The sequence below is a fragment of the Topomyia yanbarensis genome, chromosome 2 (genome assembly GCF_030247195.1).
Source record: "Topomyia yanbarensis strain Yona2022 chromosome 2, ASM3024719v1, whole genome shotgun sequence".
Lineage (NCBI taxonomy): Eukaryota > Metazoa > Arthropoda > Insecta > Diptera > Culicidae > Topomyia > Topomyia yanbarensis.
This window is the reverse complement of record NC_080671.1, coordinates 6,286,647-6,304,702: the sequence shown is the minus strand read 5'-3', so window position 1 is coordinate 6,304,702 and position 18,056 is coordinate 6,286,647. Positions and strand designations below refer to the sequence as shown.

General features: G+C 37.1%; 1 protein-coding gene across 3 annotated transcripts in view; it reads right to left on the bottom strand.

Annotated features, from left to right (window-relative positions):
* The window catches only part of LOC131683824 (signal-induced proliferation-associated 1-like protein 1), a 226,006-nt gene that overhangs the window by 73,108 nt on the left and 134,842 nt on the right, over positions 1–18,056 (bottom strand). The window contains exon 1 of one of the 3 annotated variants that reach the window (XM_058966159.1): positions 7,347–7,404. The exons of the other annotated variants lie outside the window; for them this stretch is intronic. Within the exon in view, the coding sequence (XP_058822142.1) occupies positions 7,347–7,382 (36 nt within the window). The 5' untranslated portion in view covers positions 7,383–7,404. Of the gene's footprint in view, positions 1–7,346; positions 7,405–18,056 lie in introns of those variants that run through there. 3 annotated transcript variants of the gene reach the window in all.

Genomic DNA, 18,056 nt, shown 5'->3' with positions numbered 1-18,056 from the left:
TAGACGGGACTTTATTCATCTCATTAGTCAGGATGTCATACTATTTCGATTGTAACTCGGCTTACAGGAATTGGATCGCTTAAATAGGTATCGGCATCCTTACTTCGTTCCTAAGAAGCAGAAACGTAAAAAATCTGGATTGGAAAATGTAAAATACTCGCGTTTGAGCGAAACAAAAAGTCGAGTAATACGCTCCCTTATTCATCGCACCATTTGACCATATGCGTTGAATAGGGATAGCAGACACTGCTCTAACTAATGGGTGAAACGAATACCGGGACTAAGATAAATTAGGTTTCCCAACATTTTTCAACCCACCCCGAAACAAAATTCTTGTTACGGGCCAGACCTATCAAAACGAAAACATTCTCACAAATTACTAAATGTGGACACCTTTCATAGTACACCTTGAACCGAGCTGACTCATTATTTCAGAAAATAAATCTCTCAATAGCACTTCCGTCATTCTAAGATTGTTTTCAAACCAAAACGTAACAGCTTCGTTAACCTCAGTTCAACAATGGATTATTGCTTAATTGGTCTACGACTTGAGTATTTTCGCAGATTATTTAACGGTTGATTTGTCACCCTGCAGCAGCCGACTATTCCGATTCAGTTGTAGGGTACTGGTAAACGACTTAAGAGGTGCTATTATTCTTATTACGTGAAAATGCTGGCGTGCGGCGTGCCGTGGTCGAAACAATAGTGAACCCATCACTTAACGGCCAGTCCCGGGAAAAATAAAACAAGATCCGCCTTAACTGTCGAGTAATCATAGGAACTCAACCAGCAGCTGACAGATTCGTACATTGACCGGTCACATGTTGGCGATCGTTGCTGTATAAGCTGTGACTTTGGTTAGCAATTCATTCGACTTGTTTTATGGTCTCATTGTATTCGGAATGTTCATCTCGCGGTGGAATATTTAATAGACAGACGCGAGGGATAATGTCATTTCAAAATATGGCTTCAACAACTACTTAATTACAGCTTTCATTGCGCGTTTTCAATCCGAACGTGGAGGCGAACGAAATGTACTAAAATAAGGACATCTCACTCCAAATAGAGATGTCGTGACATCAGATGAAAGCGTCGCAACGAACTGATCTCCCTAATCGAATCGCGTAGCGTCGCAAAGTAACCGGATTTTATTTAGCAAAACGTATAAAAGAAATTATACAACTTTCTGATAGGTTATGAAACAAATGTCAGCTTATAAATGAATTCCACTATCAGAATTTCAACCCAACGTCAGCCTGCCACTGTTCTCATAATAGGATGTTGTACTGTTCCCATTTCTCTTCCTCCCGAACCTTTCTGTCTGTCCCATATTTTTTGTTGCGATCAATAACAATAAGTGAACATGAAACTCTTGGCAGAGATCCCATCCGCCAGTTCTGTATTTTTTCCCTTCTGGACCTCATATCTTGTGCGCTCAATCGATTCCGTTACAACTACCGAGACGTGGTCTCTTGTTGTATAGCACACGACGAACGACGTCAGCACGGGTCCCACCATGCACTGTGTGATCGAGGGTTTCAATTCGTCTCGCCCTTTCGAAGTTTGGTTTGATATCCCAAAGTTTCCTTAATGTGGTCGCGACGGACGTGCCTCTGTGTTGGTACCTCGTCATGACAAAAACAAACCAAGCAGCTCAGCGACACTCATACAGCCACGCAGCAGTCCGGCAGGCAGATCTGTGCCCTCAAGAGAACCGGTTTCGTCATTGATTCTTCAACCAGCAGCGTATCTCCGTTCCTCCGACAGCCTTCGGCACCTTCTTTCCAGGTTCCTTTATACATTTGTACTTAACCCGTTTCAAACTACTTTTGTGTATGGACACGGAGAAAACGTGCTACATCGAGTGACGCGCTTTGGATTTTATGCTTCCCGGAGACCCTCTCGCCATGGCTAGGAGGTGGTGGAACAAGAAGGGTCTGGAACGAATTAATTCACTGCGCAATCTGTCGAAAAGCAACTTTCCGAGGCTTCTTTGTTGTTGTTGAGACTTGAAACGTTCAAATCTAACAAATTTTCGCCAAATTCGCGTGGCTCTGAATCACCCGAATACTGGGGTCTCGTAATTGCTGAGCCCCCCACCCCCCCGCCAAACACAACTCCACGCAGTTTAAATGCCCGCATAATCTGCGGGTTGAAATCTCGCTCTCGTTGTTTCAGTTTGCTGTGGGCTCCGGTCGAGAATGAATCACTTTTTCGACCCAGCTTGAACCCAGGTGTGCCTTTGGGGCCTCTGAGAGAAACGAAACAAAGCGGTCGGTTGGTAAGCTGCGCGAGGTAGAAGCCACAATATCGGTGGAAACGCACATGAATAATTATTATGTAGAATGTTGGATGGGAGGGAAGGAAGGAGGACGTCATGCTTAAATGCGTAATAATAGCGAAAAAAAGTTTCTGCGTGTGTGAGAGTGAGAGAGAAAATTAAAAGGTTTTTTTCGCCTCATGGAGGTGGGATACCTCACCTAGTGAGCGATCTTTCCGCCGGTCTCCAAAAACGAGGCTCGCCCAAAATCCACCAGTTTGGTTATCACAATTCACCCGATCGAACAGAAGCAATACGCAACATCTAACGGCGAGAAAGTTAAACTTTGAATGAAAGAATGAATTTTCAACCTCCAGAACAATACTGGTTTTCAGCATAATTTAACGTAACTTAGTTCTTTCAACTCTACGCATTTTAATGCGCAGGGGGCTTCCTGTTGCTGAGTCTGTCGGTTGTTAGTATTTTGGGGATCGCTTGGGATTGGATGGCAGCAGAAAGAGCTGAACAAATGAGATTGGTATTGAAACAGATCTGTATTTTTTTATTTAGAGAAAAGTGGGATCATTGGAAAGATATTCGCTTAATATGTTGTCGATAAGCATCCCCCGGATATAGGATTTGATACGATTTTGATGAGAATTTAAGAGCGTTATATGATTCAAATTTTTAATTCATAATTTAACTTTATATAACCTGCTCATCTATTTTAGAGTAGAAGCTAAAAGAGCTATACCCAAGTAACCATAAGCATTAAGCCATCGCACTATGTTGGCTATATATTTGAACTAATGTTGCATTGAAACTCCATTACAGCATTAACAATGCAATGAAGGTCTATATTAGCATCAATAATGCATAACTGCACAGCCGACATATAGCATTATCGCTTGCTCTATATGCGTATATAAAGCTGATATAACGCGTACATGCTTCAAGGATCTTTAAAGCATGTAAACTTTACAAGTGCATTTAGTGCCATTATAGAGCAAATAAAAAGCCGATGTAGTGCTATTGTAATGCTGTTGGTTTATTTGTTATGCACCTCTTCTCGAAGATTATATTCGGCATATTTCATTTCAATCGAACATGTGCAAAATAGTCTAGGGAGCAAACGCAGCGCACTTACCGTGAAGGACGAGGCAAGGTACCTCAGTTCGAGACTGACTAAAGGTAATTTTCGTAAAACATTCATATTATGTAAGAACGAAAACCCATTAAGGATATTCATTACAATGCATTAGAAGCGAGACAATTACGGTTTTAAACAGAACATGTTATTTTAAAATTTTTCCTTTTTGCTCATCTTACCGAACATAAGAAATGGTTTCAAAAACAAGGCGGACAATGACAGCCAAGTAAAACTTTTTAATAGCATTAGTATTGCCAATATAAGGTTTTCAAAATTGACATTTGTGCGCTGGTGCTATATAATAGCATTAGTACTGCAGAAACGAGCTGTCAATCTCTGCACAGTTTCGGGTTTTCTGGCATAATATCAGCATTATATCAGTAGGGCTTCACGGCTCTTTAAGACAGCTTTATATGTGGATCTAAAGCAGATATTAGGCAACGTTATAATGCTTATTGGTTACTTGGGTAGCTATCAGCAAAGCAAACGATCAATTCCATCAACCGCTTTGTTGCTAAATGATTTTCTCTGGCAATTTCAACATTTTGATGCAAAAGCAATTTTTCAAAAGGGCGTGAACAGCAAAACTATCTAAGAAAGAGTTTTTCGGTGTAATTTTTTTTTATGCTTGTTCATTCCCTGGAACACACGAAAAAATATACACTGAAAAAATGTGCTATTTTTTGAAAGTATGAAAAAGCCATTCTGTTCTAATTTTTATATTTTGTTAACAAAAACCTAAAGAGAAAGAAACACTTTAAATGTGGTGGCATGGTGCAGAACTTATCAATTAAATAATTTTTATAACATGATTTTATTATATTTCATACTAATTGACACAAATTTTATTACAGAATGATTCTAAATGTCATTTCAAATCAAAATGCATTTAAAAATCTTCCAAAGTTGTCGAGATATTAGGAATATTGTTCCAATAAAAAATAATTCGTGAAAGTATGCCCTTTTTATAAGTTATTCGCGTTCCTCCACCATAAACTATCAATAATTGAATATTTATCGTTTTAAAGACGTAAATCATTCGACCATAGGGTCTGATGAATACACTACATAATTGAATCATATTTTTATTGTTAAATCAACACTCGGTAAATCAAAATTGAAAATAATGGGGATGAGTGATCGATACTCTGAGGAAGTCTTTAGTGACTTATTGAAAAGTCAGAATGAGGGGATTGTAATCGAACAATATCTTTTAAAATACTGTCTGAAAAAACTGCTGTGCCGTTCGAAAAAAATGCTTTTCAGTCGAAATGATCTCATTAATTGTGGAAAATGTTTAGTCGTATAAAATTTCATCGAAATTGAAGATTTTCGGATGAACTTCGTGGAACTGAAGCGTTCATGAAAATCCTGATCAACTCCCTGAAACCTTGTATTCATGAAACTATTTTTGTTTCCAACAAACTAGTTCACGTTGAAATTATACGTGGCGTTATATTCGCATCTTTGATTGGGTAACTGCGGTTGTTCCCTAGACATGGTTAGTTTTTACTATGATTCTTCTTCATAATTTGGGAATACACTGGTTTGTATAAACTATGATATAGAGCCGGAAGTTAAACGATGTTCGTGATTTCAGAAGCTTGGTCGCGATTTTCATCGTGATATTTTATTTATGAGTTTATTACCGGATTTTTCTAGCAGAACACATGTGATCCATATTTATGGTTTCAGGATCAGCACAGTTTTCGTTTTTTATCCGGAGGTTTAAGGTCCTAATAGTTTTCTATTGCCTACTGCTCGTACAATAATAGTAACTGGATACTACATTATATTTCATGAAATCCAAGGTGATTGCAAGAATAATATTACTATTGTTGTAAAATAGGTCATGTCAAAATTTCAGGGCCATGAAATTGAATTCTAAATAGCACAAGCATACAAGATAGATTGTGGATAATGTACTATGAATCAAGATAAAGTTCACGAATCCATCAATAATATTTTCTGATTTTGTGAACTATTTCACGAGCACAATCGTGACTAACCTACGAGGTATCATGAACCGATTCATGAATACATGAATAATAATTTATGATTTTTTTTAACTATTTCACGAGCATGAATGGTGAGCTGTGACTAACATACTGGGAATAATGAATCAGCTCACGCATCCATGAATAATATGTTATGGTTTTGTGAACTCTCATGAGCACGGATGGTGGATCGTGACTAATAATATTAGGTATCATGAGTTAGTTCACGGGACATGAAAAGATTCATGAATAATATTCCAAGTTTTGTGAAATAGTTCATGAGAAAATATCCAGACTGTTTTGATTTTGTGAACTATCTCACAACCACGAAAACCACGTTTAGGCTGTAATACACTATGAATCAACTCACGTCTTATAGTCGAATTCTAAACAGTGCTCTTAATTTTATAAATAAAATCAAATTTATAGATCAACCATTGGCTTGTGAAAGATGACAAGACAAGAAAAACACTATAGAATAACTGTAGTGTTTTCCAGGATGCTTTTCAATACTGGCTGTGTAAGGGTTAGAATAGAATAGAATAGAATTTAAAAAAACACATGATTTTTGTTCGTGGCCCTGTTTTCATCACTCAGAAACGTGATTGTTTCAGAATTCATGGAACTTTATTCACGATTTTGGGAACAATTATTTTCCGTGTAAATATGGAACTTAAGCTTGTGGAAGTCATTTCATCCAACACGACAAACGTTAGAATCAAGATCCCTGTATATATGGAAGATGACACAATCGAAATACGACTGAACGATCTGGCGCCGTATATGTATTTCAGCTATTATGTCATTTTGTGGACAGGTGGAATTCGTTACGAATGATATTTGGAGTAGCTTCTTCTCAGGTATCTTCAACGGAGCTCGGGTGGTGGGAATGCACATTTTAATCCCTCCTACCATTAGAATGGTTCGTCATATACAATTTCTCAGCATAGTACTTTTTGAGTTTCTTCTGTGGTCCCAAATGACCGCAAATTTTGGGGGCGATTTGTTGCTCCTCGCATTTGCTCATTTCACTTTAAAATTCGTACGGAAATTAGTATGGGAACATCTACTTTTTGTATCTATGACCGTTCAGATCACTCTAACTGAAATAGTATCCTATGAAAATGACAAATATATTGAGAAAATGCAGATAACACATGTGATTACCAATATCACAATAGTTTATTTTCATTGTTAGGTGAACTAAAATCGATTTTTCAACTATATTTATGTGACTCAGTGAACCATTTTGTATGATTTGTTCGAGAATACCAAGTCTGTGCGATGAATATTCTGAGATACTCAGGTTTGAAGTGTTGATCATATATTTGCAGTGTTGAATTGATTTCACTCTTCTATCGTAACCTTCCTTGGCTACTAACTTAAAAGGAAGCCAAAAAGTGCTCTGCTGGATAATTAATATCAATGTCTATTTTTTCACACAACCAAGATCTAGCTTACTACACATCCCATGCATACATGAGCTGATCCGGGCCATTGGACAGAAAGCAGGCAGGTCGAATGTCATTCGGTCGAATGCTATTTGATAATATTACAGTTGCGGTCCCTTCGCAGCAACCACAGTTTTGCAAAAATTGAAAAAAAAAACAGCTCATAACTCAAAGAAGGTGAAATACACAATTGATTTTTGCAGACTCTCATTAAACACATGAATCACGAGATAAGTATTGCAATATGATAGTCCACTGATGTGGCTAACTGCTACAGGCCGCTCGAAAGAATACTTTTACTCTCGAAGTCAAACTATCTAATGATGTTTGTTAATCTCATGAGACTTGGCTTATTTAGCTTAATACCAATTCGGCTTAATGACTCATTCGGCCTAATGACCCATTCGGCCTATGTAAAGATCACATATTGATGCAGCAATAGCAGCCGAACAGCAAACCTTATCTTATAGTGCATTGTATTGACTCACGATTCGAAATAAACATTCATTTCCTTGAAGATCCATGTTCTTGAAGATCCACACTTACCTAGAAAAGAGAAGAGAAAATGAATTAGAATTAAATATGCAAGTTTCCGAAAAGAGAAAAAATCTTTACAAACCATTTGTGTTCATTTTATATATAACCGTAATGATTATAGTGGTATGCTCAGTAACAAAATGGTTTGCAACTTATAGAAATAAAATCTACTGAAAAGGTTCTAACGCACTAATTAAATTCAGAAAATATCATATTTAAAATCGTGGTTATAGTGGTTATATAATAATGTTGTTTGGTTATAAAATATGTTCTTCTCTCGTTTATTGGAGATGGCTCATAGCCTAACCGAACCGTGGAACAAACAAACAAACATTTTGTGACCGTTCATTGAATATTGCGCCCACGATTCGCCATTGGCATACTGTCACTTATACAGGCTTCAATAGTGTGCAGTTTGTTTACAGAGTTGGCGCGTGGTGATCTGACTCTCATACGTACACAACATGGTTTGAGCATAGCATATACGCGATCCCGAAATATGAACAATGAAGACGAAATAGACGATTTCTCACCACAAGTACAAATGTTATGGGATAAGCCTGAAAAGAAATTCATCCAAGTCTCATTTGTCACGGAACATATCACTGCACTGCGACGTGAATTTTGTAAAGGAACTTACAGTAGTATGCGGGGACAAATTTTGCTGTAGTTAATATAAGTGGGAATCAAGACTAAGTTCATCGCATAACGTCAAATGTTCCCTGATTCTAAAGTTGAGTTCGAATTGGCTGATATAACTTCGTTATGTAAATATTGAACGTACACTCTGTGTGATTATAGTTAACATCTCGGGCAAAAAATAATTTTGTTCGATAGTTACGCGTTCATTGAATATCGACTACTGTTTCATTTATTTTACAAACACGATTTTAAAACTAATTTTCAGGCGAACCCCACTTTTCGTACATCACACGAGCTCACTATTGTTTTCTTTGGAAGTTCAAGTCCACATACCTTCAAAAATTTATCGCGCTTTATAGGATTAGGATTCTCTTTTTTCATCAATATCTTGATGGAAAGAATGCGACTTATCTCACAAATTGTTGTTTTGCTATACTCACTTACTTGCGTAAAGCTATACACTCCAAAGGTTATATAGATAATTTTGAGTTGAAAATAGATTAAAGTTTTGATAAATTTTGTTGGAACAGCCAAGTAAATAAAAATTGAAGGATAACTAAAGCTTTTGTGCAGAATAGTTTAACAGTTTTGAGAAAAAAAATTATATAACTCGATGTTATTACATTGCTGCAGCAGATTCATCTTTCGAGATAACAAGTTCCATTTTCCAATAAACGATCAAATTAGATGGATTTATCAACAAACTCTTCCGCCTTTAAACGATTCTTTCGCAAACCGTGCAATGGATTGGACCAATTTATCACTCATTTCCTCCGTTCATACCTCTTTAAAGTGGAAAACCTACGGCATGAAACGATTTAATTGTTCCACTTTCAATTGCTCTCCGCTCGGAAGCTCTCACAAGAGCACTTTTGTGATCATTCAAAAATTATCTATTTACACACATCGGTAGAGACGTGCGTATTATTCTCCGTACTTTGTACCAATTCAACAATCAGAAGCGGCAAACAAACAAAGCTCATGGCTGTAATTTCTCGTGGTACGTTAAATTTCAACCTAACGCGAAAGAAAAATGGGTAAAATGAAATTTTGGCTGAAACCGCCCGGCGGCGTGCCCATTGAACGAAACCGAGGTAACGTGCGTACAGCTAGGTCGTTAGTAAGTACACAAGTACATACACAAACTGGTACGGTAGAAATATGTTAGGAGAAAAAAAATAAAATTCGAGGATGAATTGTTTGGAAAAATAGCAAATTTGTACGCTACATTTGAACGGCTGAGGCACCGGCGCTAAACCTAACCAATAGAGTAATCTGCTCTCTCAATGGGTCTTCCCGATGCCACAAAACGTCTCGTGTGATTTATCTAGTTGTTTATATTGAAAACATGATCCAATATCTGAATCCCACTGAAATAGAAATTCTTGGTTACATGTGGTAATTCATATATACAGCATGCTATATGCCACCTAGCGTGGAGTAAGCTAACGAAATTTGCTTTTTAGTGATTAGCCTCATCAGTAACTATCACCAACTTGAGTACAGTTATGTGATACGTCCAAACTAGTTCTAAATTAGCGCCAGTAGATACTAAATCCAAAAAGTTTCAAATCTTGCGTGAACGCCCAAATAACTGGCTAGTTTTGAGCGATGTTTCAAGTAGCAAAGACAAAGGTGCTGGCTGGTCCTAGGCCGTATTATTTCTCCCTTGCGGACTGTGGATAGTGGCACTTCTTACGCTCAGACCACGGTATGTACGTATGACAATCAGTTTACTACTCATGATCGCATAGTTGTTCCGTTTTCTATGGGATTTCCTATCTTTATGGGACTGATATGCGATCAGGGGCAGTATATTACCTGTCAAATCTGTAAACAACCAAACTAATACCAAATTGGCAGTCGAGGAACTCGCGTGAATGCCTAAAGGAACTTGAGTGATGTCTTGGGAAGCAAGCTAAGAAGCTCTGGTTTGCTGAAAACGAAATCTTTTTTAACGGCTACTACCAAACGTCTGGCAGAATACAAAATTTATTTCCAGAACAAATATAATTTTAATAAGCCAATTTTTGCATAAGGGCACAGCACCTAACACGAGCATGAAGACCGTACAATTCGTAGTGACTATTTCGTGATAGACCAGAACAAGCGAAATTGCACAGAGAATCCGGCCTGGGAGTAGCTATCCATCCTCAATGTGCACGTTTCGCGTGTTCTATACTTTGAAATGCCAATAACGGCGTCGGCCACGTCCTTACAGTCATCGGGGAAGGGAAGGAATGTTAGTGTTTTTTATTCAGTTCGTTAAAAGAAGTTATTTGAAGTCAGTTGAAAATCAATAGTCGAAATGGTAGAATGTGTCAACTATTGAGAGTTTGATAACTTTCTGTAGATTACACGGTGCTACAGTCATTTTGAACTTTTGAAATGAAATAGTACAGCAAATGCGGTACAAAATAATGTTGTACACACAAAATCTTGATTTATAGCAAAAAACATCCTTACCAACGAGAATGGATCATGCCAGACGAAGGCCACAGGTCCAACACCAAATCGTCCCATCTCAGTAAAAAAATATACTTATACCTGTCTCTGCCTCTTTGAAAGCTTTATTTAATCAGAGATCACTTATTGGTTGATAATAAGAAACATCAGTCGTTATCTTACTCAGACCAAACAATACGTATTTTCCCTGCATATCGAAATGTCAGCTATCAATTCCTAGCTTATCAAACCGAACAAGCAAAATTGATATACTTTGTGCAGTGGGTTGTCAGTTTAGCACTACCCGGGGGGGGGGGGGACTTAGCCATATACCCATTGCTCTATTGGCGATGCGATGTAATATCCGAATTAGAACATTATTTGATGATATCTAAAAACCACAGAATCCTATGAAAACCAGGACTGTCAGGTCATCAAGTGTTACATTTCAGTCATACGTATGAAGTATACTTATTACATCAATTTACTTTCTATTTCTATCTGAGTCAGACGTACAATCGAACCAAGTGAACAACAACTAGCAACCTCTCGATCTAGTGTGCATTGTCTTGAGAACAAAGGAAACATTTCATTTATTCTTATTTATTCTCAGCTCTGACGTTGATTTTAAATTTTGTTAAATATGACTGAGTTTTCGTGAAGTGGAAGATGGAGCCTAGGCTTAATGAGGTTATCTATCTTCAGTATCATCATCTTCGCAATGCAGTATTGATATCATTCAGCACGTTAACCCAAGCCGAACGTTTCGTTTTGCAGAACAACTTAAAGCATTTGGCTGAAAGTGATAAAGTTGGAATTAAGGTTCCCGTGTACATAGCAAAAGACTGTATAGAAGTAAGGCTACATGACCTATCACCACGTACCCCTTCTGAACTAATTGCAGAATACATGTCACAATACGGAGAAGTAGAATCCGTTATATCCGATACGCGCAATTTTTTTTTCTCGGGTGCACCTAACGGTGTTCTTCAGGATGCGCACCGAAAGACCTATTACCTCCCACTGGGCTATAAAACTCAAAACCTACGAAGCTACTATTAATCAAACTACTTTATGCACCTATGAGGGGCAAACTTCTACGTGCAAGTATTGTAATCAGACAACGCACCATGAACAACCTTGTACGGAAGACACAGAGGAGAACCAACCCAAAACAGAGTTTTCAATGCGAATACCTGAACCACAAACGGTTGCTAAATTTGTGGCAGCTGTTCAGGTCATATTGACATCTGCAAAAGCAGCATCCGGTACCCCAAAAACAACTGTAAGCAACATTGGCGAAGAAGTATAATAATGACGACGTATTTACACTGGTCGCCCGTGAGTACATGAAGCAGGAAAGAACATCTGATTGTGAGCACCAAGACAACGATTTAACGATGATGACCTTGGGGTGAAGGACAGGAGAGAATTAAATGATCCCCATGACGCAGTAGGCGAGCAGACAAATGTTTTCACGCCACGAAAGAAGGTCTCCGCGCAATAGAAAGGGTTAAACCCTCTATAATAAAAAAAAACAGACATAACACTCCGTTAATTGTATTAGAATACTAGCTCCGTCTTTTATACACGGTCCCAACCACTCATTTACAATAGGGTTATCCCTCAGACTTGGGAACAATTGTTCAGAAGTGGTCTAATCCCCCGTACACTTGCATATACATCAAAGGCACCATAATCGCACAAGCGGCCACAGCTCGAACTAAAACATATATTTAAAATGACTGTTAAAGCGGGCGAAGAAACGTTTTCGAGTGTTATGTCTGATAGCCTGTGGCTACAGATAAAAAACAATTAAAGTTGGAACAAAATTTATTGAAAAACCTTTGTGAACTTTCAAAATGATAAACGTTGGGAGTCACAGTTGCACTCCAATTGCATTGGGTCGATCACTACGCCACCAAGCGCATTTCAGTCACCCGCGCTATTCGAAATGTCAGTTGCGGATGTTTAGACACATTTCGAATCAAGCCAAAGCATCCATTATCTGTGGCTTGAATTGTATTTAAAAACTTTTTTCTGAGATGTTAAAAAAGGAGCATTTTGATATATAGGCAGACCTCCTCGTGTATCTAAACTGTCGAGAACTATTGATTTTCAACTGACGTTAAATTACTTTTAAACTAAATTTTTTTTCTAAAAAAATCATTATTTTAGCACATTGGGGAACACCCTTGTGCACTGAAAATGTCCAACATAATTGATTTTCAACTATTATAACTTGAATTTTGATTGATAAATCTTTTCCAAAATTAGAAAAATATGCGATTTTGACACATTGATGGTCCCCATATGCATTGAAAATATCCATATTTTCAGCTGCCGTTACTAAATGCCTATTCAAAAAATAATTTTACATGGTTTATCAAAACACACGGTGTTTTTACACGATTTCTCGCAATAGCACGGATTTTTTTGGACGGTTTTCTTTTCACGGGATAATCGAATGATTAAACCGGCATATCGAAATAGGTATTTTATACAGGGTGTTTGGTTCATGGTTAAGAATCTCTCGGGGGGTGATAGACTGCCATATTTGGAGAAAAAATTGTTCTACACATACCATCAAATCTCAACCGTTACAGAGTTATTGAACTTTTTGTGTAAAAAACTTATTTGTCTTAAAATACCTCTAACTTTAAAAGTATACTTTGTATTTTAAATATTTAAGTTCCATTCGAAAGGTGAGAAAATTTCGTATTGAGTGATGCCCTCACATGTTTCAGCTGAGTTTAAGTAGCCTTTTAAAAGTAATTTATTGAAAATTAACCAATTTTAAACGATTTTTTGTTCGTTTCTTGAAAATCCTAATAGTTAACCTCATCATTTTAATAATTCAGATTGTTAGTCTTGATGAGCTGCTTAATTAGTTCTTTGACATGATACACTTACCTTTTCTTATTTTCACGATTTTGGGTTATTCAACTTGGATATTTTTATCTCATTTTCACTAGTACCAGCTCTAATTGATAAATTATGGCACTTATTGTATTTTTTTTCTTTTTATTCGAAAGCCAGGAAAATTTTGCAGTAAAAATGTATTAATACCTTTCAGTTAAGTGAATTTAGTATTATTTTAAAATTAAATTAGTTTAAAGTTAGTGCTATTATTAGCATTTTCGTTAATTTTCTTTAAATAGTAAATAATAAACATCATTATTATCATGGAAATAATGCATCTCAGCAAGTTATACAATTCTTTCTTTGACTCCATTCAATTATCTCTTTTGGCTTCGACGCAAAATCGTTTTTATCACATCGTTTTATATGCAAAAATAACGATTTCGAACCCACTACATTTGTGGCGAGCTCATGCTGTGTTAACTATTAAATAGCAGCAAAATGTAAAGAGAGTGTCAAATAAAAAGTTATAGAGAACATTATGGGGCATCAAATGAACAATAGTAACGATAAATTTTGTTGATTAATAATTAGAATAATTAAAAAACTCCAAAAAACACAAATTTTGAGTTATTTCGTTAGTAAAAAATCATTTAGTACACTTAACTAAAAGATATTTGTACATACACTTATAGGACATTTTCTCAGCTTTCCAATGAAATCTTGTAAATAACGATATAAAGCATATTTTTTAGATTAGAGTCATTTAAGCACTTGCAAGTCGGTTACAGGAAAAGTATAGTAATGAAATTACAAAGAAATGAGAAGAGATAGAAATATGACATCCAAGAACAAATTATGAATTGTCCTAAAACCCAACTTTTGGATAATGGATATTGCTATAATCATCCTTCATTATTTCGAGAAAATTAGCAAAAACCTCCTCAAAAACACTAACTTTTAACTACTTTTCAGCTAAAAGGTAATTAAAACTAATTACTTAAAAGATATGAGAACACCATTCAATAGGAAATTTTCTCACCTTTCGAATGGAACTGAAACATTTAAAATACAAAGTATACTTTTAAAGTTAGAGGTATTTTAAGACAAATATGTTTTTTACACAAAAAGTTCAATAACTTTGTAACGGTTGAGATTTGATGGTATGTGTAGAACAATTTTTTTCTCCAAATATGGCAGTCTATCACCCCCCGAGAGATTCTTAACCATGAACCAAACACCCTGTATAAAAATCGTGTTATTTTGCAAAACCGTGCAAAATAGTCGTGCAAAAACAGAATCCGGTGTATTGGCTTCTTTTTCTGCGGACGGTTGCTTTTTTGTTATAATTATTCGCGAGCGTTGTTGTGCCACTTGCGGCGCACTTTAAATGGTATAAAATATGCCCAACCGAAATACCTGACATGACTAATTTTGTATATCGGAAATACAACCGATGAAATGTGCGTGTTTTTTACGCTAATTATCAGGACAATAAGAACGAAAAGAAACCTACTTGTCACCTTTTGCATCAATATTCAAGCTATTTATTTATACTTATGAAGAAATATGGTTAACATGACAATAATATAGTGCATGTACTACTCCAAAGCATATGAGCGTACTAAATACAATGAGAACAGTTAATATAATTGATTGATGATTTAATAGACTGAAAGTAAATCAATGAATATGACAACAAAACATTTGTTCTTAGTGCTTATATGACTGGTTTTGTGTTCTTCTTGCGAATTGTCAATTATCAACCCTCATACACAATTCAAAAGTTATTATTCACTCAGACAAGACCATGCGCATTCCCCACGCGCATTAAATACCCAGTGGTTTAGTTTCTTAGTTGGTCAAATAAACACCAAACAAACAAAAAAGTTAGTTTGCTCAGCCTTAAGAAAAGCTCAGGAAGTTAAATCCGGCCTAAATGGAGATTTTTTCTATTGTGCTGCTCCAAAAAAGGTAAAATCGCTTATGGAGGCATTCGAAAGGCAAACAGAGATGAACAGCAGCAATCATCATTGATTGATGCTAATCGTCGACAGGTTTTCAGTGGTGATCTTACGTGGCTTTTCTTTTGTCGATTGTCACGGTAAAGATGTCTGTCTATGCCAAGACACATGCTGGTGAACTCGGATGATTCGTAGTTATGCTGCCTAACCTCATCAGCAGAAGACAAAAGTTAAGCCCGTACGATATTAAGCCTGTTCTAATGACTCTGCCACTTCTAGTTTTCCGATCAGTTTACTTCACATCCTTGCTCTCACTTGAGTACTATGGCTCTAATTTTCATAACTTTCTCTACCCAGTAATCTCTAGCTAATTGAATGTCGTTAAAATGTAAAAAAGGAGGAAAGAGTGTTGTAAATTGCACCATTAATGGTGCTTGTTTCGACAAAAAACTCACATCGCTTTCCATATGTGCAGATCGCTTGCCAAATAAATCATTTCGATATGTTCGTCTTGTTGAAACTACCATCCACTTAAAAGATATCTTTTCTGGTGTAAAGCTCCTGTCCAGATATTTGTTGTTGAAATTCAGTTTTGACGTACGTTTGGCTTCCCAAGCGAGTCAACTTTTCGTTCACTTATCTCCAATTGACTCATTTACACCTTGGCCGCAACAAAGCACACAATTAGGCAATAAATAGGATGTCATGCATTAAAATGATACAATATTCTAAACATTGTATAATACTTGCGCACTTTTTGAATCTTATTAGCATGTTTAAATATCTACACACCCCGAAAATTAAATTAATCGATATATTTGCATAGCGTGTCACTGATTAATCAATTTTGTTCCGAAACATGTTCACGCCAGTTTGGTCCAACCACAAGACCAGGCGAAAACGATCCAATCGCTCAGTCTCGATTATGTTTTAAGCGTCAGCTTCGGCTGACAAGCTTTTACAGCTCTCATCGATCGTGAAATTGAATTATAAATTGATTTTTATTATGTAAACTACGAAATTGATATTGGTCCATAAACGTCAATCGATCTATCTATCTCTTTCGTCCACTTGATGAAGTTTGAGGTTTTGCTGTGGCTACGCTGGTTGCAATAGGTGCCAACTAACTATTCCTGTAAAGGCAGTAGTGAGCGCAAAATTAATTCGTTGATTGAACAAGGTGAAAATGTTCAATAAACGCAAGCCTTCGTGCCATTAGTCGATGTTTATAGAGGAGAAATTGGGTAATTTACGATTGTTTGTAGGTAATATATGAAACCGATTAAGAAATTAAACCGTGAAGAGCACGTTCTTCTCAGTTCAAGGAAACCGTGTATGATTGGTAGATATGGGAGCTATTATGGTTGCTGGTATGAATATCGCGTCTTGTCCAAAGAATTATTCTAACATTCTGTAGTCGGCAATATAGTGATAGATCGGTTAGCTAACATGACATACTCTCAAAGTTTATACAAAATTACAGACATAACCTAGTTTTTTGATATCATTGTGGACTTGCACCACTTTCTGGCGCCTCGGCAGCCTTCGCGTACGCTAGGTTGAATTTCGTGCTCCACAGATTTGATATTCCTACGCATTTCAGTTACCTTCACCGATGGTGTTCATGTTAGTTTTCGTTTTGCCTTAGAATGTAAATATGTAGAAACCTCGATTCGTTACACCAGCAGCGTCGAGACTGGGCGCCACTATAACCACCACATCACCGCCAGCTTAGCTAAGGCTACGGCTGACACACTGTCTGTCTCGGGTCGGGGTGTATTGCTTCGTGGACTCATAGTGCGCGCGAACGGCCAATTACTTTCGAAACTGCTGGCCATGCAACGGTTTGACAGGCGGCACACGCTGGCGGGTGTGTTCTACGGTTACCAGATCTCTTAACTGACTCATTTGACCGTGGAAGGTTCATTTTTCTCGTGAGACTGGAACTAGATCAATACCGGTTACAGTGATGGCTGGCTGGCGGCTCGAGATGGTATGATGTAGTGAGGTACTATTGGGCGTGAAGAATCTATCTTTTATGGGCTCTTTATTGTGAGAACTTTTTGAACTATAGGCCCATTGTGTGAACCGAATTCTGGTTTTCGATTGTCTCAGATAGGTTTTGCAACGAGCTAATTATAGATTTCAATGACATTTCCGAGCAGACAGTCCGACTCTCCGAAACACACAAAAAGGAGGCTTATCTTATCGAATTTCTATTTATCAGCGACGACCATTGTTCGCTGTCTGGCGTCATGGTCGCAGGAAAAAATAATAATATTCTTATCAAAAAAATATAAGCAAACTAAGTTTGACGTGCTAAGGGAAAGGAAGTCCGTTCATGTGACGGGTTTAACGACAGAACAACCGATAATTTCATCGATCGAATAAAATGTACGTCAGCTATAGGTGGTTGGAAAAAACGGCCGAAAATAAAAATCGAAATAGCATACATTGCTTTGTTAAACCTGTTTAGTTTTATTAGAATGTAAAAATTGACAATACTCTTCAAGCGTAACACTCGGACTAAAATCCGGTGAATAAATCGTTTCAAAAGTTCTACCCCGAATAAGTCAACTTGGATGAACTGAACCTCCAGAAACCGGTTAAAAATAATATATCCGTACGCAATAAAATCCGTATAACGTTACAGTCAACATTAAAAGTCGACTACAAAAAACTAAAAACGACGCTTATCCGGGTTTACGCTGAAGGTTCTTTCCTCGAAGAACGTCAGTGCGAATCAAA